This window comes from Heterocephalus glaber, unplaced genomic scaffold (genome assembly GCF_053883595.1).
Source record: "Heterocephalus glaber isolate CG9 unplaced genomic scaffold, H.glaber_assembly_v1.0 deba00001608, whole genome shotgun sequence".
NCBI lineage: Eukaryota > Metazoa > Chordata > Mammalia > Rodentia > Bathyergidae > Heterocephalus > Heterocephalus glaber.
The window spans coordinates 4,827,450-4,854,272 of NW_028258379.1; the positions used below are offsets into that span (position 1 = coordinate 4,827,450).

At 42.5% G+C, this 26,823-nt stretch overlaps 1 protein-coding gene across 6 annotated transcripts in view; it reads left to right on the forward strand.

Moving 5' to 3' along the window:
- The window catches only part of Syne2 (spectrin repeat containing nuclear envelope protein 2), a 335,155-nt gene that overhangs the window by 24,173 nt on the left and 284,159 nt on the right, over positions 1 to 26,823 (forward strand). For all 6 annotated transcript variants that reach the window (XM_013067744.3, XM_021247771.2, XM_087195248.1 and 3 more), the window contains exon 2: positions 23,104 to 23,232. In XM_013067744.3, the coding sequence (XP_012923198.2) occupies positions 23,154 to 23,232 (79 nt within the window). In that variant the 5' untranslated portion in view covers positions 23,104 to 23,153. The remainder of the gene's footprint in view (positions 1 to 23,103; positions 23,233 to 26,823) is intronic.

Sequence of the window (26,823 nt, forward strand, 5' to 3'; positions counted from 1 at the left end):
TGGACAGCCTGACCTGTGCCTCCACCCAGCTTTGTCCTTGGCCTCAGGAGTTATCTGCATTCCAGGAGTTCCATCGAGCATGGGTCTATGTGGGTGGTTTTGGCCTTTGATATTTGGAAGTGTTGGGGCTCCAAACTAGGGCCTTTCACATGCTAGGTCAGAGTTCTGGTGCTGAGCTGTATCCCAGCCCCAGGCTTTATTTTCGTGTAAGGTTTATTACATTCTATAACGATGATTTATGTTCAATGAAAATCAATTTCATAAACATAAAAAGGCAAAATAAGCCCAAAGTGGTAGCACAGGCCAATAATGCCAGCACACTGGGAAGCTGAGGCAGGAGGATCACAGGTTTGAACTAACCTGTGCAACTTAGCTACTTAGCAAGGCCCTGTTTCCAAATTAACAAAGGGCTGGAATGTAGCTTATTGCTAAGGCCCTAGGTTCAATGCCTCATACCTTCAACAAACAAAACAAAGCAAAACAAAACAAAACAAAGCAAAACTTGTTGAGCATGTGCGTTACAGGAGTGATTACAGTGAGTTTTAGATTATCTGAGGAGTGATTACCCACTTTGTGGATGAGGTTTTTTTCCCCATTAAGTTTATTGGTACATTTTAGGTATAAAATACAGTTACATTCATTATTGGGATCTTGTACCCTTTCATGAATATCTTGGTTCTTATTTTTTTCCCCTTCCCCTGCCCTCCCTTCACCCCCTCCACTCTCCCCTATTTGCAAAGACTTTGTTTCCATTTTTTTTTTCTTTTCTCATACTTTTTCTTTTCCCTTCTTTCCTTTCCCCTACTCCTCCCACTTCCCCTACTCCTTTAGACCTTTTCTTCCTATTGCACAATATCAATTATACATCTTTTAAGTTACAATATCAAAATTTAGAGGCCATTACCACAGATTTTAAAAGGATATAGAAAGCATATTACAAAAATCTTTTTTGAAATAAATTTGACAACTTCTAAGAAGTACCTTGGAAGACAAATTAATGAAACTGACTCTGGAGGAAATATAAAATTTAAATAGAACCTATTAAAGAAAGTATATTCCTAGCTTGAAAACCTACCTATATGACAACACCAGGCTCATATGCATTTTAACTGATAAATTATATCAAACATTTAAAGCAGAAGAAAGAAGGAACACTTCTCCCCTCATTTTAGGAACTCAACATTGTGCTAATCCTAAAACTGGATAAAGATAATAGAAGAAAAAAGTATGAAGATAGATAAAAATTTGTTTAACAAAAAAACCTATTAGAAGTCAGATCTGGCAGTATGTAGAAAGTGGTTTTATTATAAGGATGGCAGTGTTGGTTCAGCATTGGAAGATCCACCCCCACAAGCCATATGATCCTGTCAGTAGTTGCAGAAAAAGTATTGGACTAAATTCTACAGCTGTTCATGGTAAAAGCTATCAGGAAACTAGAAGTAAAACAGAAACTTCTCAACAGATAAGCCATGTACTCCATACTTCCAGCAAAAATGCCTTATATGAATGGAAAAGATACAATGCTTTCTCCCTAAGGTGGGGAACAAGGGCAGACATGCCTACTTTTCATCTGTCCATTAAACTTTGAAACAGGCCCAAACCAAAATAGTCTGGCAATGAAAAAACACAATTAGCATACAATTGGCAAGGTAGAAGTAAAATCTTTATATGTAGATGAAATGATCATCTACAGAGAAAATACTAAGAAATCTCTAGGAGCCCCTAGAACTTGTACTTGAATTTAGCAGGATTAGAAAACACAAGGTATATATAAAAATTCAGGTCTGTGTATAATTGCTATAAATGAAGAATTGGATATTGAAATTTACAAGTTATGTAGGAGTACAAAGGACCTAGAAAAGTAAAAAGAAAAAAAAAGTGTTGGAAGACATTTATTACCTAATTTTAAGACTTCCTCTAAAGCCACAGTAATCAAGGCAGTGTTGGCATAAGGAAAGACATATAGATCAGTGGAATAAAACAATCTAGAAATAGAACCACACATATATGGTCCACTGAGTTTTGAAAGATTATTTAACATTAACATTTTATAGAACATAAACTCAATTCAAGAGCAGAAACAAAGATAGTGTTTTCAGCAAATGGTACTAGAACACCTGTTATCTGTATGTAAAAAATTAACTTCAACCCTTTATTTCCATACATAAAAATAACTTGAAAGGATCTATGAACCTAAATGTGAAAGACTAAAGCTATAAAACTTTAAGAAGAAATTATAAGGTAAAATGTTCATGAATTTAGGGTAGGCAAGAATTTCCTAGGCTGCAAAAAACATGATGTATAAAAGAAAAATTGATAAATGAGATTCCATCAAAATTTAGAACTTTAAATGGCATTGTTAAGAAAATGAAAAGTAGTCCTTAAACAGACCATATTTATAATACGTATAACCTAAGACCAGAATATATAAAGAATTCTTACAGCTCATTAATAGATAACCCAATTAAAAAGTAGACATGAGAAGATGATAAATAGCCAGTACAGAAATGTATTGACTTATCATTGTCATGACTTTTTCTTTTTGTTGGATTCTCCCCCTTTGCATTTAATTTCTTGTTGCACCCAATGGATTAATTCTGCTGGGCTTCCTGGGGTTGTGATCTTCATTGTCTTTTCCTAGGATATTGTCTAAAACTTTTTGGAGTGCTGGTTTGGTATTCATGAAGTTCCTAAGGTGCTCTTTGTTATGAAAGAATCTTATTCCTCCATCAATTTTGAAAGATGGTTTTGCAGGGTACATCAGTCTGGGTTGGAGGCTGTTTTCCTTTCGGACTTGAAATACATCACTCCAAGCTCTTCTTCCCTGGAGCGTTTGCACTGAGAAGTCTGCTGTGATTCTGATGGGCTTTCCTTTGTATGTGATTTGTTTCTTTTCTCTGACTGCTTGTAGAACTTTGTTCTTCTGTTGGGTTTCTGGAATCTTCACAATTATATGCCTATGTGTAGATTTTTTTTGATCATGGCTAATTGGAGTCCTATATGCTTCACTTATCTGTATGTCAAGTTCTTTTCCCCTGCTTGGGAAGTTTTCTGCCATCATTTCTGTGAACAGTTTTTTTATGTCATCTGCACTCTTTCCTGTTTCTTCATTGATTCCAATCAGTCATGTTATTCTTCTTTGCATCATCTAGTAGCTGCCGGATTGATTTCTCGTGGTCCCTTACTATTTTAAAGCAATTTTCTTTTCCCGGTCACTAATTGCAGTCTTACCTTCTGTGTCTGAAATTCTGTCCTCACATTGGCTCATTGTGCTGCGTAAGCTTTCAATGGAGTTTTTAATCTCCTGGAAATCTATTTGTATCTGTTTTATGGATTCCAGTTGTTTCCTGTGTTGAGATTCCATCATATTCCTCAGTCCCTCTAATTTTTTTATCTGTGCCTTCTCTAGATTTATTAATTATGACTTGCTCTATGGGCACAATCTCTGCTGTTATCTGAGAAATTATTTCTAATTTTATTTTTTCCAGATCCTCTTTTGTTGCCAGTTCAGGGAGTCCAGGTGGTTGAATATCAGAGTGTTCCATCTTGTTTCCCTTTGCGTTTGCTTTATGTGATATGGAAGTCTGGTTTTGAGACTTGTTTACGTGTCTTCTCATTTTTGAGGGGGGGCGGTGTTGCTGGCACCTACGTGGCTCACCTCCTGTGTGCTCGGGAAGGGGGTGGTACAGCAGCCCGGAAGCCTCCTGGTTGATCGGAGTGGCTCACCTCCTGTGCACTGGGGGAGGGGCTGTGGATGTGTTTATATTCTTGTTTACCCCTTGAATCTATTGCCTTTGTTTATTTTATTCTTCACTCATACTTTCTACAGAATAGAATGAGGAAAGGTGTTTTCACTGGTGGAACCTTTTTTTCCCCACGTATCAGGTTTTGGTGGTCAGCTTTCCATTACTGTATCATATGCCTGAGTGAATCTGGTTATTTAGAAAAAAGGTTTATTTCGGCTCACAGTTTTAGAGACTTCAGTGGTGGTGCAGACCCATTGCTTTTAGGCCTCTGGTGAGAGGGGGATGGCATGTGGCAGGAGAGCCTGGCAGAGCAAAACTGTTCAGCTCAGGGCTGGGATGCAGAAGAGAGGAAACCATGTGGGATCGTGCGACCCCCTGGCAGGGCACCCGTGTCCACAGACCTTCCGCCAGGCCCCACCTTGAAAATGTTCATGACCCTCCAATATCTTCAAGCTTGGGACCTGGCCTTTAACACGCAGGCCTGTGGGGGAGCATCCCAGACCCACAGCACAGCAAGGCCTTAGCTGGCATCTGCTGTTGTTCAGGATGTGCACAGCACTCACCAAAACAACCAAGCATTCACTGATGTCATTGATCTAAAGTAGGTCTTCTGGGCTGGGCAGGGGGTGCGTGGGTATAATCCCCAATACTCAGTTGGCTGATGCAGGAGGATCGAAAGTTCGAGAACACCCTGGGCAACCTGGCAAGACTTAGTAAAATTTAAGACAAAGTAAAACTTAAAAAAGAAAAAGAAGAAAGCTTGGGACTATATTTTTTTGTGAAGAGCATTGGGTGGTGGTGAGCAGCCCATTGGAGAGCTGACAGGTGGGTCCCTGGTCCTCACCGGGAGGTGAGGCCAATGTCAAGGAGCCCAGAGCAGGAGGAAGAGACTGTGCCATTTCAGTGAAATGACCTGGGTCCTGCTGGGAGAGGGTTTTCTGAAGAGACCAGAACATCTGACAAAAGTGCAGAGGCCGGAGGCTCCCCATCAAGCCCGCACATCAGCTCAGGACCCGCTTTGCATCAGACAGGGATTGTGGCTGTGGTGTGTGCTGAGTCCTAGCCCTGGGATGAGTAGGGGCACAGCCACCTCACGCCACTGGGGTGAGCTGGAGTTGTCAGGTGGCTGTCAGAGACGGAATTAAGACAGCACCATTCTGAGTAGTACTCAGCCATAAAGAAGGAGAAAGAGGCGTATATAGCTGGATGCACATTGAGGCCATACGCTTAAGTGAAATAAATAGGACACACGTGTAAATACCGAATAGTTTCTCTGGTGTGAGAAACTAAAAGTGTAAATAAGGATTAAAATGTATAATAGATCATGTGAAATAGGAAGAAAAGAGGCGAAGGGGAAGTGGGAGGGGTAGGGGAGAGGAAAGAAGGGAAATGAATAGATATGAGGAAAGGAAAAAAGGGAAACAAAGTCTTTGTAAATAGGGAAGGGTGGAGGGGTGGAAGGGAGGGAAAGGGAAGGGGGAAAAATAAGAACCAAGATGCATCATGGAAAGGCACAAATTCCCAGTGATGAATGTCATCATATTCTATACTTCAAATGTTCCAACAAACTTAATGAATAAAAACCATTGTATCTAAGGAGCAAAATAAAAGATAGATAATGGGAAATGAGGAGATAGGTTTTTTTTTTTATTTTGGTAAAAGGGAAGGAGGCCAAGCAATGGAGGGAGAGGAGAGGGAGGTGAGAGAAAGGGAATGAACAAAGAATGAAGATGTGTTATATCCATGTTCCAGCTCCCCATGATGAATGTAATCATTATGTAGTGCAAACCTGTGCTAATAAAAATATAAATATTTTAAAAAGAGCATTGAAAAAAAAAAAAGACAGCACCATTCCTTTGCTGTGTTTGGCGTAAAGAGCGCCAGGACACAGGGATGAAGTCTGTCCGCCCCCCACCCCCCTTTCCTTCTTCCTCCTCCGCCCTCCTCCTCCTCCTCCTCACACCCTGCTTCCTCCCTTTCTACCACTCCACCTTTATTTTTCTTTCTGGCTTGTGCAGGCTAGTCTTGAACTCCTGCCTCTGCCACCTGAGTAGCGGGAATGGTAGGAGTGCACTACTGTGCCTGACTAGATGCTCACATTCTTAGTTGTACCTGGTCTCATGATCTTGGTTGTGCCATCTCCAGTCTCTTGTGCCAGCTTGGGATCTTCCTGCTTTATGGCCAGCTGCTGGGTTGGTACTGACACCATCAGGCAATGCCCTTTACAGGGTGAAGGTGGTACCCCCACTGGCTCTGCCCCAGACAGGATTTCAGTTGCCCTCCAAGGAGGCTCGCTGCCTACCAAGATGACCGTGTGGGCGCCCACAAGCTTGGCACCTCTTTAACGTCATAGGAAGCTATGTGCTTGGGCAGTTGAGAGCTAGTGGTCATTTTTTCCCTTTTGGCTTTGTGATCTTAAGCTAAGCAATGAGTTTTTTTCCATAAGAATAATTGATTACAATTCTTATAAAGCAGAGTGTAATGCATGCTTTGTTGTCTACTTGTTACATAGACGTACCTTCTTTTTTAATCCGTAGATTTTGATTAGAAGAGGTAGATAGAATGGAGGTGATTTTAAGAATACCCTGTATGATTAGGTATAAAGTCAATTATTAGAACTTATTTTGTACTTATTGGGATACTAGTCTTAGTAATTTTGTGCTTTAAATGGTATGTACTGTTCTCTAATTATTAGCATTCATAAAGAGAGTATAACAGTATGGAAATGATGTTTTCATCTTGAGATGGAAATGAAGTTGTTTCTGCAGTATTGATGTTCGCTGCTGTAGTGCCATCCTGTTGGAGGAGACCCTCTGAGCCCCTCTGGTGGCAACAGGCTCGCACTGGCAGATCCATGAGCAGAGAGCCCTGCCCATGGTCCCCAGGAAGGTCCCGAGGCCTGGAACCCACCCTGTCTCACGGGCATCACCCGCCAGTTGAAGCTCTGGTGCCACTCTGTGTGACCTGGTGATGGGCCCAGGAGACCTGGACTCCAACTCAGCAGGACCCCCCCATTTGCTAGGGCCAGCCTCCATAGGGGGAACCCTTCACTCAGGAGACAGACACTCAGTTCTCCTGCTTTTCTCCCTGTTAGGGAAGCCTCACTTTTGGGGACTGCCCCGGGTACCTGGGTACTACTGTTTTTGCCCCCGAGCTCTGCCCCATCTCTGTAGCATTTCCTGCTTATCATCTCTGTGTCTCAGGGCCTGAGACACTGCCTGGCAAGTACCACATCTGAGTGGTACTCATCAAAAGAAAGAATGAATACTGTCTGATCTGGAACTCTCAGCTTTTCATGAATGTAGTTCATGTTTCTCTACCATTCATCTGATACCCAACTGTTAGAATCAAATTAGGTCAGAAATCATTTATTTATTTGTTTGTTTGTGTTGAGACAGGGTCTCACTATGTAGTTTAGGCTGGCCTCAAACTCATGGGAATCCTGCTGCCTCAGCCTCCTGAGTGTTAAAATTATAGGTATGTGCCACTGTTCCTGGCTGAGAAAGCTTTTAAACTAAGCAATCCATGTAGCCACGGTACGGGAAGAAAACCAGCTTTAAAAATTTTTTTTTAGTTTCTGAGCTGCACTGTTTATTTTGCTGCTTGAACCCTAAGTGACAGCATCCCACTATAGTTACAGGGTTTAATCTAAACGTTTACTACACTGCAGGTACAGAAATATATGGACACAAGAAAACCAGCTTTGTCCCTCTACCCTCCTAGATTTATTGGCTTGGTCAGGGAGTCCTGATAGGAGTGATTAATTAGAGAAGAAGTATTAATTACTCATGTGTCTACACAGAAGTTCACAAAGAAATGTGATGCAGTTCAGGAGGAAACTAGAATCTGCGGGTTTAAATACTACCCTAAAGGGTGACAAAGGAGGGAAGAAGTCAGACAAGGAGAGGGAGCAAGCAAAGAGAAGGAAATGGGTGGCACATCAGGGTTGTTCCTTTTTTTGTTTGTTTGTTTGGGGGTTTTTTTTGGTACCAGGATCAAACTCAGACCTTGGGCTTGCAAGGCAGGCACAGTGCCACTGAGCTAAATCTCCAGGGTCCCCCCCCTTTGAGACAGGGCCTCACTGTATAGTTCAGGCTGGCCTTGAACTTGCTATGTAGCAAGTCTCTTCAGCTTCCCAAGTGCTGGGATTACAGGCATGCATCACCACAACCGGCAGAGCAACTTTGTTGAGCAAGATTTGTTGCCCCATTAGTGGTCAGCGTTCCCATGGATGAGAAATGTTAAGGGCCATCCACCTCTTTCTGGTAAGGCTGGGGAGACATCTTCACACATGGAAATTTTCTTTAGAAAGGGGAAAATGCTTTGTTTTCAGAGTTGTCTTCCCCTTACTCACTGGCTTTCAGCTCAAAGTAATCTTTATGCCCAAGGGAAGTGTTCTAGGGGTGACATAGTGTATCCCCCTTCATCATCACAGTGGTGTGGCTTAGGGCTGCGGTGGGGCGGGGCGGGTCGTGGTTATTCTAAGACAAAACAAGCCCTTATCTGGAGAAGGTTGAGTTTGCTAATTTCCTCTGTAGGGGATGGCTTTCAAGAGGAAGAATGGGTCCCTGGCCAAACAGCAGCTGGTTCCTCTGCTGATAAAGCACATGTAATTCAGGCCGCTTGTGGTGGTGTGGGCCAAAAGGAAAAGGCAGATCACTCTGCCACTGCCCATTTTTCATAGTAAATTAACTTTTGAGTGCAAAAGCATTTTTACAGCTGCCACTAAACTGGGCAAACATTTCCCTAAAGAAATAGTACATTTCAGAAACAAACTTCTCATTGTAACAGCCAGCATATTTTTGGCTGTCATCTGCTGCCAAACATTTCAATTTTTGAGATACTTGTTTTAACTGTCTCAGAGAGACTGGTGTTTGGAATTTTAAAGATCATCATCAGCAGGGACATGAGACATAAGAACATGTGAAGATGCTTGTGTTACTTAAGTACTGGGGAAAATATTGTTATCATCACAGAGACAGCCTGCAACTGTTTTGAGCAGAGTTTAGTAGGCCTAGCTTTTAGCTTTGTAAATGTAACTGAATTCTTCGTCCCTCAACCTCCTTTTTTTCCTCCGGAATGGTTTGGGACCAAAGTTCTTGAAACTGTAAAATCCCAAGGGGTGTGTGTGTGTGTGTGTGTGTGTGATTATTGCAAGTAGAAATTGTTACAAGTAAAATACATCCAGGAAGATATTTGAGAGCCTTTTCCTCCCTCCCTCCCTCTCTCCCTCCCTCTCTGTTTCAGTGACAGGGATGGAACCTAGAATATTGTTCTTTTCCTTTCTATTTTGTTTTTGGTACTGGGGATCGAACTTGGGTCCTTGCACTTGTGCAGCAGGTGGCGAAACCACTGAGCTAAATCACCGGCCCTCAGAATATTGTTCTTGACAGGCAAGTGTTCTACCACTGACCTACATCCCCAGCCCTCAATTCAGTTTCTTATAGCCAGGAATTCTATACATTTGAGGGGAAAAAAAGTTACAGCACATGGAAGGGGAGTAATTTAAATGGACATACCCAAGAAGAAAGTTGTACTTTTTTAGTGACATAACACAAATGGACCTACATAATAGTGTGACAGGGAAAATGACTCCCAACATGTAAGAGGTGCTGAGTTCGTGGTCTCACAACATGGAGGAATGAAGTTGAGAACTAAAGGAGGAAGTTAGGAGTGTTTTGTTGGAAATAACAAGAAGAATTGCTCCTGGATTTCCAGGAGGGGTCCAGAGTGGGTAGCTGCTGAGACCCTTTGTCGGGGTGATTTATACAGCAGTCACAAGGTAGGTACAACATGGTCAAACTACAAGCAACATATAGGATTACAAGTATAGCTGCTTAGCTAATATTAATCCTCTAGGAAGCGAGTCACATAGCAAGAGCACATGGAAAGGAAAGGGTGTATGGGTACAGACTTTCTGGTCACCACCTACGTGCCTGCTGCCCGTCTGGGCCACTGGGCCAGGCGGTGCTCATCAAAGTGTAACCGCAAGCTTGTAGACCTGACTATTGCATCTCCACCTCAAGGCTGGGCTCTTTTCAGGTTGGCCTCCAGCCACAGTGTGTGTGTGTCTCACCTTCTGCACTGACTCCCTCGAGGGCCTGTTCATTTCTGTCTAACTCAGCTGTCTATAATCATAGTTAGACTTCAAGGTCAGCTCAGGGTTTCTGGGCAGCCATAGTGAAAAATGTTGTTCGGCTGGGGCGGTAGCTCAGTGGTCCTGCGGTGGCCTAGCATGCACAAGGCCTTGGGTTCCATTGCCAGCACCACAGAAGAAAACAAAACCACAAAAGCAACCCACTGATTATATGCTTCTCATTTTCAGAAATGAAAACAACAACCGTAAAACCCCCATCCTGTTTCTCCAAGGAAATGAAGTTCTTCCTGGCACTACGTTCTTAAAAAAAAGAAAAAAATTTCAGAGGGGTTGGGGCATCCTACAAGGCAGAGCTAAGGGCTGTAAAAACAGTGTCTTCAGGAATGTTGCTGTCATCCTTCTGCTCTCCCCTCAGACGTTATTTGTGTACCCACGGTGGGCCCTACACTGTGCGGGCTGAAATGGATACGCCAGCTGACAGTGGCCCTTCTCAAAGCGTCCACCCTGCAGATTCATCTGAAAACCCAGGCCAGAGGGATCCACTCACGGGCCACTTGGGCTCAGTGGGAAATCCAGGAAGTGATGGATACGTCAATGAGCCCGATGCAGTCATTGCATCATGTGTACATGCCCGGAAGGCTCACAGTGTACCCTAAATATACACTGTTATTATTAAAAATTAATTTTATTGGGCCGGGGATTTAGCTCAGTGGTTCCAGTGCCTGCCTCGCAAGCGAAAGGTCCTGAGTTTGATCCCCGGTACCAAAAAAAAAAATTAATTTTAGTGGTGCACTTTCCATATACGTGATGATCACATTCATCATAGGGAATTTGTATTCCCTGCACATGATATATCTTTGTATTTTTTTTTTGGTACCAGGGATGAAACTCGGGTCTTTGTGCCTGGGAGGCGGGGCGGAACCACTGAGCTAAATCCCCGGCCGTACATGATATATCTCGATTATTCTTTTTTTCCCCCTTCCCTCCACCTCCCTTCAACTCTTCTTCCCCTCCTTATTTACAAAAGGTTTGTTTCCATTTTTTCCCTTCTGTTCTTCTTCCTTTCCCCTTCCTCCCCTCCCTCCACCAGTCCTTGTTCCCCTTTACCATTTGAACATTTTCTTCCTACTTCCCAGAATCTATCCTGTTTTTTTCTCATTTGTTCTTTCAGTTCCTCACACATTATCATCATCATTATTATTATTATATTATTATTTTGTTTTTTTGAGACAAAGTCTTGTAATGTAGCTCAGGTTGGTCTTGAACTTGTGATCCTTCTGCCTCAGCCCCCAAGTTCTGGGATTACAGGTATGCGCCACCAAGCCCAGAAATTATTTTTAATTAAAAATAATACTTAAAAATATGTTTTTGTGTAAAGAATTTAAATTTTTTCTATAAGTATATGTTTGTGATACATAGCGATTATATTCAGCTTGGAGGTTTGATACATATACATATCACATTTTGATCATTTTTACTCTCCCTACCCTCCTCATTCTTCCTTCTTCCTCATTCCCTAGATCCCCTTTCCATTTCTACCAAGACCACCTCCCTGTTCTTAACATGGCTCTTTAAGTTGTTTATATTGTGGGTTTGTCAGAGATACCATACCTTATTTAACCTGATCTGGCCGACTTATTTTACTTAGCATTATGGTTTCAAGAGCTATCCATTTTCCTACATATTACTCTAAAGTATTCTTCTTTATGGCTGACTAATACTCCATTGTGCACATGTGCCACATTTTCTATCCCTTCATCTGTTGATGGCCATGCCAGCCACTTCCGTGATTTAGTGATTGTGAGTTGTGCTGCCATAAGCATGGGACATTATCATTGTAGGAGGATGACTTTAGCTTTTGTGGGAAGATACCCAGGAGAGGGAGAGCTGGGTCAAATGGAATTTTTATTTTTCATTTTTTGAGGAATCTCCATGCTGGTTTCCAAAGTGGTTGTACTGACTTACATTCCCATCAATAATGTAGAAGGATTTCTTTTCCCCCACAGCCTTGCCAACATTGTTGTCTTTTGAGTCCTTGATGGTTGCCATTTTTACTGGGATAGGGTGGAATCTTACTGTTCTGATTTGTGTTTCTCTGATGGCTAAAGATGCTAAACATTTTTTCATGTATATATTGGCCATTTGTATTTCTTCTGTGACATGTATATTCATTTCAGTTGTCCATTTTTTGATTGGGTCTTTTTAGGGGTCTAATTTTGAGTTCTTTATATATTCTAGATATTAATTCTGTCTGAGAAATAGCTGGTGAAAATTTTTCCCCTTTCTGTAGGCTGTCTCTTCACCCTGTAGGTTGTTTCCTTTGCTGTGCAAAAGCTTTTTAATTTGTTATGACCACATTTGTTGATTCTTTTTCCTTCTTTCCTTCCTTCCTTCCATCCTTCCTTCCTTCCTTCCTTTTTCTGATACTGGGGATCAAACTCAGGACCTTGGACTTACAAGGCAGGCATGGTGCCCCTGAGCTAAATCCCCAGCCCCATTGATTCTTTTTGTTTGCTTCATTTTTTTGGTACTGGGGATAGAACTCGGGACCTTATGCTTGCGAAGCAGGCGGCGGAACCACTGAGCTAAATCCCCGGCCCAAGCCCTGTTGATTCTTGATATTATTTCTTGTGCAATTGGGGATCTGCTCAGGAATTCTTTGCCTGTGCTTGTGTCTTCAAGAGTTTTACTGATTTTTTTCTTCCAGTTGATTCAGTGTTTCTGTTTTTTGTACAGAGGTCTTTGATCCATTTTGATTTGATTTTAGAATCCTTAGGAATCCCTTGTCTTGTGGCTAATACATCAATTCATTCTGTCCCTTCCTGCATCCACCCGAAGGGCAGCCTCCTGACCCATCGCTTCTCGGTACAGTCTCTCAGCCCTCATCTCTGTGCACCAGAGGTGACAGGCGCTTAGTCTGAGACTGATGGACGGAACAGGAATCTGGTGGAAGTGCTCAAGGAAGTTATAAAGCCGTTCACATGCTTTACGTGGACTGCGTTAGCATGTCGTTGGCAGGAGCGTAGAACTGTACCCCAGTTGTTGTCTGAAGGGACTTGGCTGAGAGCTGTATTGAAATAATCTCATGTATTGAAAGGGCGGTGGGAGTTGTGGACTCCACTCTGGGAAAGACAGGAATTTTCCTCTACCAGATTTCTTTCTCTCCAATGAATAGCACCTTCTATTTCTACCTTGTTTTGTAATTTTTACATGCTGCCTTTATTATCCAGTCCTCACAGAAAGTCTGCACGTTAATTTATTTGTACCCTTTCTTATTCCAGAAAAAGTTTGAATTGCAGAGGAAAATTCAATAGAATAAAAAAATAGATGAGGACATTGGAATAAAGGAAGAATAAGGCTAGATGGATAAAGGCAGGGGTGCAGCCACCTTGTGTCCATAAAGTCATTTGTAGTATGGACTGTAGCGGCCAGAAACCACAGGGAAATCTTGTTTATTAAAATAACATGGTCGGGGCCGGGGATTTAGCTCAGTGGTGCAGCCGCCTGCCTCATAAGCGCAAGGTCCCGAGTTTGATCCCCAGTACCAAAAAAAAAAACTAACATGGTTGTGAGATTAAAATAATAGATGCTCAGGATCAGAGGTTTCCTTGGAACTGAGACCTGTGGGTTTCTGCAGCCTTGTCTTGGGAGCAACATGGCAGGGAGGGCCCGTGGGGACTGCATCGGATGCGTCAACCAGGGCAGTTCCAGGAGGGGCTGAGCTGATGAGTGCCGTAGGCCCTGCTGGTTTTTCTTATAATCCATTGTTTTCAAATATGCAACAGAAAACACCGGGTTAGGTCTTTGGGAATAATCTGGAAGTCGGTGAGTTGGCCTGGGTGGAGTCGCGATCTTCATTTGGAAGATGAAGAAAGAAGCAGGACTTGGAGAGGTGACGGCTGCCCAAGGCCACAGGCTCAGTGGCCGAGCTGGGCCGGAGCGGGACCAAAGCAGGGACCGAGGCTGAAGCCTCCTGACGTTGAGTCCGGTGCCCTTTCAACCACAGCCCTCGCTTCTCCAACCCCAGCAGACCTCTCTTACCACTGGGAGCCGGGAGAATGATTAACCCTAAAGTTAAACAGCTGAAAAGTGTCACTGCTGTCCAGAATGCGCTCCCTGCCCAGATGTTGACTGAATTAACCTCGTAGCTGACGTTTCCTCTCCACTCTCTGAAGTTGGTGCCTCTCATTTCTGGTGTTTTGTTTGATAAAGTGTACATGTATGTGTTTGTTTAAAATTTGCATGAAGTACATAAATGACTTCAGAGTACATTTATGTTTTTTGTCCTTTCTCCCCAGTTGATATTGATACAGTATCCTGTATGTCCTGCTGATATCGGTCACTCACTCATTTTATCTGTGCAGTGGTCCTCCCTTACATGAGTCAGCCATTCTTTTACCAATCTGATTCGATTATAGGAACAGTCGCACCGTGAGCATTCCAGGACACGGCTTCCTGTATACGTGCATGCTTTTAGAGCACATGGTCGTTGCCACATTTACTAAATCACCAACAGCTGCTGCTCCTATTTGAGCCTCATGCAGATATAAGACAGTCTGTGCCGAGTGCTCTGGGGCAAACTGTAGGCCCAGAATGCTGTTCTCTGGTCCATTCAGAGCCAGTGCTGCCCTGGGCTCTGGCATCAACCGCCCTTCCGATCCTTGTGTGCGTCTCTGGTTTCGTGCTGCTCCTGCTGTGGACTGTGGCCTGCCCTGGGCACTGCTCATTCTGAAAGCACCCACCCTGCCCTTGCTCCCCTTTCCCAGGAGATGACCCCACTTCTTTTCCTGAGAAAAATGAGGTCATCTGATGAGAGTTCCCTTCATTCTTCTCTCCTTTGAAAGGTCTCAGCATTTCTGCCCTGAAGAATGGCAAGCCTGTTTTGCAAACCTCGCAGTCTTCTTGGAATGGATGGGAGGATGCATTTTAACAGGTTCTGAAGCCGGGTGTGGCTGAGCATTGCCTGTGATCCTAGCATTCTGGGAGGCTGAGGCAGGAGGATGACAAGTTCCAGCCCAGTCAGGGCATCTCAGTAACTTAGCGAGACCCCATCTCAAAAAATTAAGAAAAGGACTAAGGATGTAGTTCATTGTGAAGGCCCTGGGTTTAATTCCCATTACCAAGGAGAAGAGAAGAAAAGAGAAAAGAAAGGGAAGGGAAAGGGGAATGAAAGGGAAAGGGAAAAGGAAAGCGAAGGAAAGGAAAGGAAGTAGTTCTGAGCCTTATGATGGATTGGAAGAATCGCGCCAGGATTTCCTCCGTCTCCAAAATCCTTTGACACCGTATACAAGCCCCAACCACAGCCGCCAGCCTTCCAACTTCTTTCCTGAAGAGCTTGCACTGAGCCGTCCTCCGGCCCCCCAGAGATGCCTTTGTCGCGCCTGTCCTGTTCCGTGTTCCCGTCCCCACTCCGTCCTTTCCATCTCCTCCTCCCCAGACCTTGCCCAGAGCCCCCTTCTGCTCCCCTTTCCTCTCTTTCCTCTGCTGCCTGACTCGTTCTGGGAAGGCCCCTTTAGGGTCCTGTGTTCAATACCCAGTCCCTCTTTTTCTCATTTTTAGTCTTTCCTATTTTGTCAGAATAATTCCTTTTTCTCTTTTTAGTTTTACTTATTTGTTTGGTGGTGCTGGGGATCAAACCCAGGGCGCCTGCTGGTCAAGTGCTCTCCCGATGAGCTACCCCTGGTCCTACTCTCTTACCTCCTTGGGGCAGCCCCTCTAGTAGCTTTTTCAGAGAGAATGCCCCAGACATAACATTTTTGGGAGGCTTACATGCCAGGAAATGACTCTTTTTTTTTTTTTCCAGTATCGGAAATCAAACTCAGGACCTTGCGCTTGTGAGGCAGACATAGTGCCACTGAGCTAAATCCCCAGCACTTTCTCTACCTTGATACTCGATTCATACTTTAGATAGATAGAGATTGAAAGACTTTCTCAGAATTTTTTTTTTTTTTTTTTTGTACCGGGGATGGAACTCAGGACATTGCACTTGCAAGGCAGGCGCTGTGCCACTGAGCTAAATCCCTGGCCCACTGTCTCAGAATTTTAAAAAATATGTGATAAAATACACTTATGATAAAATTTACTACTTTAGCTATTTTAGAGTCTTCCATTCAGTGGCATTACACACCTTGAACTTCCGTAAGCTTCCCCAACTACCATCCACCTCCAGAAGTCTTTTTATCTTTGAAAACTGACTCTCCTCCTGTCAGAACAATTAAAAGTTAATTAAAATAGTGAACTCCCATTTCCACTTCTCCCAGCCCTTGGCAGCCACCATTCTATGAATTTTGTTTCTGTGAATTTTAACTTAGAAGTATTTTAAGGTTCAAGTAAGTGGGGCCAATCATATAGCATTTGTGGGATCTGTGCTGATTTCCCGTATCAGATTTTGTAGCTTTGCGGTTTTTTATTTGTTTTTTGGTACTGGGCATCGAACTCAGGACCTCACACTTGCCACTGAGCCACTGTGCTACTGAGCTAAATCCCCGGCCCACTTTGGGCTTTTTAAAAAAACTCTGTTTTAGTGCTATGACTAGCTTTTAATTTCTTTTTTTTTCTGGTTCTGGGGTTGAATCCAGGACCTGGCTTATGCTAGGTAAGTGCTCTACCACTGAGCTTCATCCCCAGCTTCTTAGCTTTTACTTTTTACTGTTGATGATGATTACTGGTTTTAATTTCCAGCACAGGCACACTCTAAAAATCCAAGTTTGTTTTCCAGGGTGTAATAACCATTGTTCATGTAGTCTAGTGTGAGCACTGAATAAATGTTAGTTTCTGTAGTTTTTGGTCTCATGTACTTTATCATTGAGTTCCAACAACGCCCTACAAGAAGAGCATTGTTCCCACTCTGCAGCAGTGTTGGCTGCAGCTCAGTGCATCTGGGGTTGGTCAAGGCCAGTGGAAGGCTGCAAGGGAAGCGGCACATTCCCTCAGGATGCTCTTATCATGCACGGCACAGGTGGCATTGGCTGTGAGCGACATTGTTTCCTTGTGAGATTGCAAGTGCAGCAGCATCATAACCTGAGAACTTGGGACAAACTTGTTTTCCGGAAGTAATGATTGGTGGCGTTGATCATTCTGTTTTGTGGTGGGCGTGATAAGAATCCTGTACAGTGCTTAGGAGGAGTTTCCTGGTGGACCTTAAAAATCACCTGGTCTGGGAATTTGCAGTTATAGGATGAATAATGGAGTTAGGGAAAGTTAATGGGAAGAAGATGAAGAAACTCACTGCCACTGTGGTCACCAGCTTGCTTCCGCCAGCTATTAGCAGATCAGAGTTAACAACAGTCAGTTGCTAGGATAGCTGGGGGATTCTTCAGAATGCCTGAGAAGACCTCAATTAATATGGAGCAGGTGGTGAATAAAAAAAAAGTCCGAAGGAGGCACCCCAGGGAAAATGCTGGCATTTAAGTTACTGTTACAGAAATAAGTGAAGTACTTGCCAGCCCTGCTATGGTATTCCTTGTGATCAACCTTTCAAGACAGAGTAGCTACCTCTTTCTCATTCTGTGATTTTTTTTCCATGCCAATAGACTGGCAGGGATTGTTAACAAACTAAGAATGATGTGGTGGATTAACTAATGGTCAACTTGGAATGCCCAGCTGAACTGAGTCAGTGTGGTTTTGGGCGTGGAAGACCCACCTGAGGATTGTCAATGGCATAAAAAGAGAACCGGAGGGGAAGTTTATATGAAGCTTGGCAGGGCTGGTTTTCCTGATAAAAACTCAGCTGTTTTCATTGTCAGAAGAGCTTGGGTCCTTGCTGTCGCGGGGATGGCTGCTGTTCTCAACAGGGGAACTCTGGCCTTTGCCTTGAGGGTCGCATGCTTCCTAGCTCCAGTGCAGATCCCTCAGCCTGGTGGCACAGACCCTTCAGCCCACCGGCCCAGGCTTTGTAGTTTCTACCACTGGCCTTTGGGCCTTCCCAGTCCAGATCCTTGATAAGGATTTGCATGGGACATTGCTATGGGCTCTAGGCCTCTGGCTGTATTCATGGAGGACACTACCTTGGGCTCTAGGCCTTCAGCTGGACTTCTGCAGGACATTGCCGTGGGATCCAGGTCCTTGGGTGGATTCATTGGGTCTCTAGTGTGTGGACACATCTCTTGCACTCCTCTGCATTTGACTTTTTGGGTGAATATTATAAAATGATCCTATAAATGTGTCCTGTATTAAATCTATTCCCTTGCAGACCCTGACTACAACAGATGAGAAAATGAAAGACCCATTGAATTACCAAAAAAGGCCTTTGGAAATATTTTCTAGGAATTTTTGATAAACTCAGAATTTTTGTAGGTGTACAGGTTCTATAGTGTACGGCCTAAAGAACTGGTCCGGAACGACACAATACTGTACCTTATTTTCTACTTCATTAGTGTTTTATTAAAGTGCAATTTTTAATTGCAGAAGATATATATATTTGCCCTTTTAAAATGTAGATAAGCAAATAGAAGAAAGCAAATGTCACCCAAGATCTCATTCACTGGAAATAATCTATATTCAGATTTCATTTTTTAGTTGAAAACAGTGTCACTATAATAACCTAAAGTAAATGCCAAATTTCCTTTTGAAAAGGGAAATTCACTAGTGTTTTGAGGTTTCATAGATACCACAGACGTATTAAGATATATTGCGTATGCAAACAACCGTTGTTTCAAAAAAGATTATACCTTTTATAAAAGCATACATATTAATTTAGCATTAATTTTTAAAACACAATTCCACATTATTCCATTTGCACTTAGAAGCTTTAATGCCACTACGTTAATTCTTTTTCTTTTCTTTTTTTTTTTTTTTTGCGGTACTGGGGATCGAACTCAGGACCTTGTGCTTGTGAGGCAGGCATGGCACCACTGAGCTAAATCCCCAGCTCTATGTTAATTCTTTACCCAGCCTTTTGTTAGATTCCCGAAGAAAATTATCATTCACTTTTAATAATGGTCTCTTATTTTGATTCTAAACCTTGGGTTCATTGCATGATTGTGGTCACTGTTACTGGAACAGGGCAAGGAAGCAGTGTTATTCCCATCCAAGGAAGTGTCCCTGTTCTCTCCTTGGGGAAGGAACATGATCCTGGGGAATCTGGATGACTGTGACCCTGGGTGCCCATAGGCATATCGCTTAGCAGGCTGTTGCAATTCATTTAAGATACAGTTTCATAGTTGAAACAGTGATAAGTGAATTGAAGTAACATTTAAGAGAATTTAAAGAACCTATAGTATAGTAATATAGCATACTTCTGATCTGAGTAAATGGGTAAATCATGCATTGTCATTGCGATACCAATGGGAAAACAGTATCATAGAACATGTTGTTAAGAGGAAGTATGCCACTGGGGTTTAAAAATGAGGCTGAGGGTCTCTAGAGCTGTTTGCTGGTTCTACCATCTAAATGCAGACCATTCTTAACCCTAGAGAATCTGATTTCTACCCTTGCTATGGATAGAATTTGTTCCTGTCAACTTTTTTTTTTTGGTACCGGGGATCGAACTCAGGACCTTGTGCTTGCGAGGCAGGCAGGCAGCGGCACCACTGAGCTAAATCCCCAGCCCAACTATTTTTTTTTTAAAAGCAAATCGACATGGAGCCAAACGTAATGGTTACTTTTTCAGTCTTATCTTGCTTGACCATTGAGGATCATTTGCCCTTTTAGAAAGTCCTTGGATTAGTCAGCTTTCCCCTCACTGAGCCACGGTATTCCGTGTTCACACTATAAAGGTGAGGAAGGTTAGTTTGGCTTATGGTTTGGGGGATTCAGTCCATGGCTCCACAGCAGGAACATCTACAAGAAAGTGCTTCCCAACTGCCATGAACTAAGTAGCTTTGTTCCGCTGCCCCGCCTCCCACCGTGATGTCTCATAGAGAAGTCTTTTCACCCTACCTTCACATGGTGGAAGGGTGAAGGTCTCTCTCCAGCCTCTTTTATAAGGGTACTGATCCCATTCATGATGGCTCCACCTGTCAAAGGTCACACCTCCTAATACCACCACTCTTTAGGGGTGAGGATTTCAACATGAATTTTGAAGGTCATATGAATTCAGTCCATTACAACTCCTGATGGCCACATCCATCTCTCTTCAAGTGGTGGCACCACAGCACCCCCTGTGTTCATCTCTTGGAGGATTTTGCTTACTACTGTGTTCATTTGTCATTCTCAGATTTAATTCGTTGAGATGAGGTTTGTTATATATAAACATATATATAAGCATATACATTTACATATAAAAGCGTGTTAGGTAGATGGGTAAAAGAAAGGATAAATGACACAGCAGATGTCTATCACACTTTGGTTTAGAACAGTGGTGACAAACCTGTGGCACACATGCCACAGCAGGCTGTTTGCATCATTGAAAGCTCTGAAAGATTTGCCATCACTGGTTTAGAGTACAGACTCTGAAGCCCAAACCACCTGGATTCAAACCTCTGCTCCATCATTTATTAGCGGTGTTTCCTTAGACAACTGTATATAATGTCTTGGTTTTGTTTCTTCAAGGAGGGGGACAGTAACTGAGCATGGTGGTGCATGGCTGTAATCCCAGCATGCTGGCTGGCTGAGGCAGAAGGACTGCAAGTTCAAGTCCAGGGTGGGCAACTCAGCGACATGATGTCTCAAAATAAAAAATTAAAAGGGCCAGCATGTGGCTCATTGTAATGATGGGGATAACTACAGAACCTATCTCACACTGTTGTTAGGAAGAGTTATATATGCAGACTGCTTGTAACAGTGCCTGTATGGAGTAAGTGCTAATGAGGTGTTGCTATGATTTTTATTATCCCCCCCCATGGCTTTTAAAAATAGCCCTGCCACGGAGCAAGGAAATAAATTCAGTTTTTCACCCATTAAAATGAAGTCATACTTTTGTCTTCTGGCTTAGGAGCCCGAGGGAGTGGGAAGGGTCGGGGAGGTACTGGGTCTGTCACACAGTGGCTGAGGACCTCTGTCACCAGGCGGCCGGGGCCTGTGGGCTGGTAAACAGCCTCTCCTTTGGTGAGAAGGAGTCAGCTCATTAGAGCTGTGTGCTCTCCACAGGCTACTTCTGATTCATCCTAATTCAGAGGGTAAACAAATTAATTATTAATAAATTTATTTGATAGATAAAATCATTAATAGTACTGATCCATGAAAGAGATAGTAAGAGGAAGGCTTTGGAAAATATTGAGGAAGAAGGCATGGAAAAATTTTTGAGCTGTTTAATGATTTTTATCCTTTGCATTTTAAAAAGTAGTCTGTTTAATATTTAATATGATTGATTATATCTAGCTCTTGGCCTTAGACTTAGTTTCTAGTTTTCCCTTGAACATTTTATTATGAAAAAATTCTAGTATATTGCAAAGCTAGAGAATTTTACAGTGCACACCCATTTATGAAATGTGATAAAAAATACAGTGAATGTTTAAATTAAAAGTTTGTGGGCCAGGGATTTAGCTCAGTGGCACTGCGCCTGCCTCACAAGTGCAAGGTCCTGAGTTCTATCCCCGGTACCAAAAAAAAAATTGTTACAGTGAAAGACATGTTGCCATTAATCCCACTCAAAATATTCCCCAACTTTGAACACACTTATCCCACTGTTCTTACCACTTTCTGAAGCAGTTCTGGAAGTCCTCTTTTGTGAGTGCCTTTATGGCTACCTCGATGTCTTGAATTGATTTAAAACGTTTATCTTTCTTGGCCATTTTGTGTGTGTGTGTGTGCGTGTGTGTGTGTGTGTGTGTGTGTGTTTCTGGAGGTCAAACTCGGTACCTTGTGCTTGCAAGGCAGGTGGCGGCCACACTGAGCTAAATCCTCAGCCCTTTCATGGCCATTTTGACTTTGGGGAAGAACCAGAAATCACACAGTGCCAGACTCGGTGAATAAGGTAGATGAGAACACTCTAATGTTTTTATGAGCCTGCCTTTCTCTTGAATGGCACTTGGCAGCCGCTCTCAGCGTACCTTTTTTTTTTTTTTTTTTTTTTTGGTACCGGGGATCAAACTCGGGTTCTTGCGCTTGCGAGGCAGGTGGCAGGACCACTGAGCTGAGCTAAATCCCCGGCCCACTCAGTGTACTTTTTATCAGACTTTTTTTTTTTTTTTTGCTGGGGGCGCTTAGTGTTGGGATCAAACTCAGGGCCTCTTCCATGCTAGGCAAGTGCTCTATCACTGAGCTGCATCCTCAGCCCCAGCAATAGATTCTGTTTGTAATACTTGCTTGATCACAAAGCTGTACATGCATTTAAAATTTTTATTTTGTTTTCTTCTGATGGTGCTGATGTTGGAACCGAGGACCTTGGGCATGCTAGTCAAGCACTCCACTGCTGAGCTACATCCCCAGTCCTGCATGTACTTTAGATTTTATTTATGATTTATTCTGTTATTTAGTTAGGTCTATGGGAGAAGGCACCGTTTTACTTTGAGCCCCCAGAAATTACTACTGGGCCCCACAAATGAAGCAGTTCTTTTACAGAGTTGTGCAGGGGCTGGGGATTTAGCTCAGTGGTGCCACACCTACCTTGCAAGTGCAAGGTCTCGAGTTTGATCCCAGCAACCCCCCGCCCCCAAAATGAGTTGTGGAGTAAGAATTGTTTTTATCAAAAGGATTCCTTAGGACTCTGAAGTAAAGGGTTTAGATAGAGGGGTAGCTCAGTGGGAGAGCACATGCTAAGGCATGCATGAGGCCCAGGGTTCCATAGCCAGCACTGGAAAATAAAGCTCAAAGTGGAGCTAGGGGGAGAATGTGTAGGTAGGTGGAAAACTAAGTCCTTGGGAAAGTAGTATAATACATAGCTCCTCAGAATATTCTGATATACTGTATTTGTTGTAAGTTTCACTTTGTAAGCTGTGTGGGCTCAGCTCTTATTATTTCCAGTAAATGGTAACAGTTACAAAGCAGAAAAGGAACTCAGTTAAATAAAATGTTTTAAAGAAAATTCTTGTCTACAGAAACGCTTAAGATACTTTACTTCCTCTGGACCAGCTGCTGAACTTCAGTGCTCGGCTTGGCTTTCACAGCTAGTATGGGATCCACAGTGCCTGTTCCCTTGGCATCCTGCCCGCAGCTCCATAGGTCACAGGGCAAAATGAATAGGTCACAGGGAAAACTCTTGATTATGATTCAAAAAGAAGGCGTAGTTACTTTGTTCTTCAAGATCTGAGGAAACACTGGCCAGAAAGCCAGATTTTGTGGGGGGGGCAGTTTTCGGTTGCTGCTCTTTTCTGGCGATGCATCTTTATGGAAATGGAGAGCTGGAGTCTCTAATGTGCGTTTATGCTTTTTCCTTTTCAGTTGACTTCTGTATCTGAGATGGACATGATATAACCTACAGTGACGAGAGCATGGCATCGGGTCCTGTGATTCCCGCTGAAGACAGACAGGTTTCCTTGGGCATCGACGATCTCCATATCTCACTGCAAGGTGATTAAGATGGGGCTGGCCACAGACACAGGCATGGTGGCAGGCCTACCTTCCTCTCTTTGCCAGTCCTCTCAGTTTCTGCCTCTTGTACAGTTTTCAAAATAGGTCTGTGTTTCCACTATAGAAATCTTTCAGTATATCGTTCTTTAAATATCTCAGTTGCTCTGTGCTCTCATCTAAGAAAGTAAGAAATGTCTGAAAGGAATTGTTATCTCTAGTTTCTGAATATGAATTTGCAGGGGAAAATTAAATAGTTACAAACAGATTTGCTTGGCACTGTTTGCACTTTTGTATCTTTCTGTATGTCTCTCTTGACTGCACATCTGTATTTTGCCCTAATCTGGAGGAACAGTTGTAATATTATAAAGGAATGATATTTTAATGACTAGGAATCATGTATGTACACCTGTAAGTAATATCTGTTTTGTTTTGAGTGTTTCTTAGGGAGTTTAGCAATATTCGTGTTATAGTTTGAAAATTTATTAGCCACTAGACTTTCTTCTACCTGTGTTGCTAAAATAAATCTTGGAGTTGAGAAAAGTTAGCTAGTGTAGAGAAAATAAGGCTATGGTCTTTGAAGATATTTGTGAAACTGTGTCTATTAAAGTAGTCTCTTTAGATTACTTAAAAGGACAGTATTATGCAACATTTAGGATCTTACTTAGGAGCTATAGATTTTTGACTCATGATAAAGATTTTAAAGTGACTTTCTGATTCTTTTTGATTAAAAATGTGTTTTGAATAATTAACTGCTTGACTTTGGGATTAAGATGGAAACCCTTAGCCTGGATAATATCTGGGTTTTAAAAATAAATATTGCTGGGGGTTTAGCTCAGTGGTTTTGCCGCCTCCTGCACAAGCGCAAAGACCTGAGTTTGATCCCCGGTACCAATAAAATAAAATAAATAAAATAAAATAAAAATAAATATTGCAACTTGTATTAAGAAATACTTAGGGGCTGGGGATTTAGCTCAGTGGTTCCAGTGCCTGCCTCGCAAGCGCAAGGTCCCGAGTTCGATCCCCTGTACCAAAAAAAAAAAAAGAAACCTAAGAAAAAATTTTCACTATGTATATTTAAAAAATACAATATTCACAAGTAGTTGAATTTTCACGTAAGTGAAAAAAATCAGTGTGTCTATTTTTCTTTGAAGTTTTGGCTACAATAAATATTCAGCAAATCTAATCTCTACAGCTGGTTCTACGTCTTAGTAATTCCTTGCATTTAGGCTAGAGGCTCTATCTTAGGAACCCTCCCTTTCCTTGTGTGTGTAACATAGGTGATGCTGTCCCTTCAAAGCCAGGTTTGGGACAGACAGTGACACAACACAGCAGACCTCACACAGTGCCTATCACCGAGCAGGGACTCCGTCATCATACTGTAGCTTCCTTTTGTGTATTTACAGTCCAAATCTTTCTTTCTAAATCGTCCTCCAGGAGGACCCAGCTGGAGTAGCAACCTCTTGGCGTACAGGAACAGCTTACAAACTGGAAGTCTTGTTTTTGCTGGGTTTTGTTTGGCAGTCATCTCGGTGGCTTCCCACCACACCTGGGATGAGGTCTGAGCCTCTTGCTGCAGCTCACAGGCTCTTTGTGACCTGGCGCTTGCTTTTCTCATCTCTCACCACACTGCTAGGCACCCTGAGTTCCAGCCCATTCTGCTGTGGGTCCATGTGTGCTCATCCGAAGACCCCCAGCTCCTCCACCAACACCAGTAGATGGATGACCCATCCTTCTCCCGTCCTTCACCCATCCAATGACAACCAGATTCCACCCCTCTGTAAACTCTACTCTGTTAGGCTTAGCTAGTCGCCGCCTCCTCTGTTCTCCTTCATACCTGTTCGAGCACTTGTAGTATTATCAGGAGCTTCCTGACTTATACATCATGCTCTAGCTTTCTGGTACTCCAGCATACATTATCTCCCTTCTCCTCAGAAGCACATTGTATCATTGATGTATCCTTGATGAATGCAGAAAGTGTGGTTCAGGAAAACTGATTGACTTTCTTGGAGCCACACAGCTGGTGAGCAGCTAGGTTTTGAGTTGGAGGACAGTTTTCTTTTTAGTATACTGCTACCCTCTCTGTCACACTTCAAAGAACAATTTTTACTTTATTTTTTTGTTTGTTTGTTTTTGTTTTTGCTACCGGGGATCGAACTTGGGACCTTGCGCTTGCGAGGCAGGCTCTGGAACCACTGACCTAAATCCCCGGCCTAAAGAACAAATTTTAAAAAATTTTTTACAGAAGTAAAGCACATTTATTATAATGCATCAAAGCAGACAAACAAAAACAAAGTAGGGTAAGAAAAAGTATCATTACTATCATCACACCAAAAAACTAACATTATTACTACCATTATTGCACTTTTATTTATTTATTTGGTACCGGGGATCAAACTCGGGTCCTTCTGCTTGTGAGGCAGTCGGCAGAACCACTGAGCTAATCCCCAGACCCAATTATTGCACTTTTAATTCCAAACTTATTTCTATGTATACAACAGAAATAATGTGCATATTATTTTACAAAAAGCCCCCTGATGTATTAGAAAATGCCCTTCATATCACAGAATTTGATTCCAAAGTCTGATTTTTAATCACTCCATATTATTTTCCATTTTAGACATGATCCAATTTACTTTTTAAAAAAATTTATCATTAAGTTTATTGGTACATTTTAGGTATAAAATGCAGTTACATTCATCATTGGGATCTTGTACCTTTACGTAATGTATCCTAGTTGTCAAAGAACAATTTGAAAGAGGAATTTCCCTGACACCATTTTCTGAGCCTCAATTAAATCTTACCCTTGTTCTTTGGATATTTTCTAATTTGTATTGCAAACTTTTATACCTAAACTATGGATGAAGATCTTTAGATAACATAAGTGACCTCAGGTTCTAAATTGCTTAAAAGAATTACCAAATTACTGAGAAATGCGCGTTTCATATAGCATGTTTTGAGTTATAACTAGGTTATAGAATTTGCTTCTCAATGGGACACTATTGTAGGCTATTTAGCAAGGGACATGTGATATCCAGGCACCAGCCAGTCTGAACGATTCACCTGCATGATGTAGGTAGAAGATGAGATGCTGGATACCTGGCTCCGTGGGGCAGAAGTGGAAAAGCAGAACTGTGAGGTTGAGTCTGTTCCCATTAACCTGGAGCGCTTCAGAGAGACCCACGGTACCAAGGGATTCCCATGCCTGTGGAATGAAAGCATTCTTGTGAAACAAACCCAGTTCCATGGTTAAGTTCCATGAGTGGATTTGTAATGGTTAGTTTTAGTCTGAGTTGAGGAAGAAATACAGGAGAGAGGGGGGAGGAAGGAAAGAAGGCACCCATTCATATATATTTGTGAAGGTAACTTTGGGTTCATGGTAGGATCATTACCTGGGCAACAAAATGATAGACAATATTATCTGTTATTATTTAATTGAAGGCTATTGGAGATAGTCTTAAAAGTATTTGGCTTTGTTCAGCGTGTAAGCAGGTTTATATTTCACAGAATTCACATGTGCTTCTGATCCTTGGAGTAACATGAGGAGGGAGGGAGGTTTTATGTAATTTGAGAGGCTGAGTATCACCGCTCATA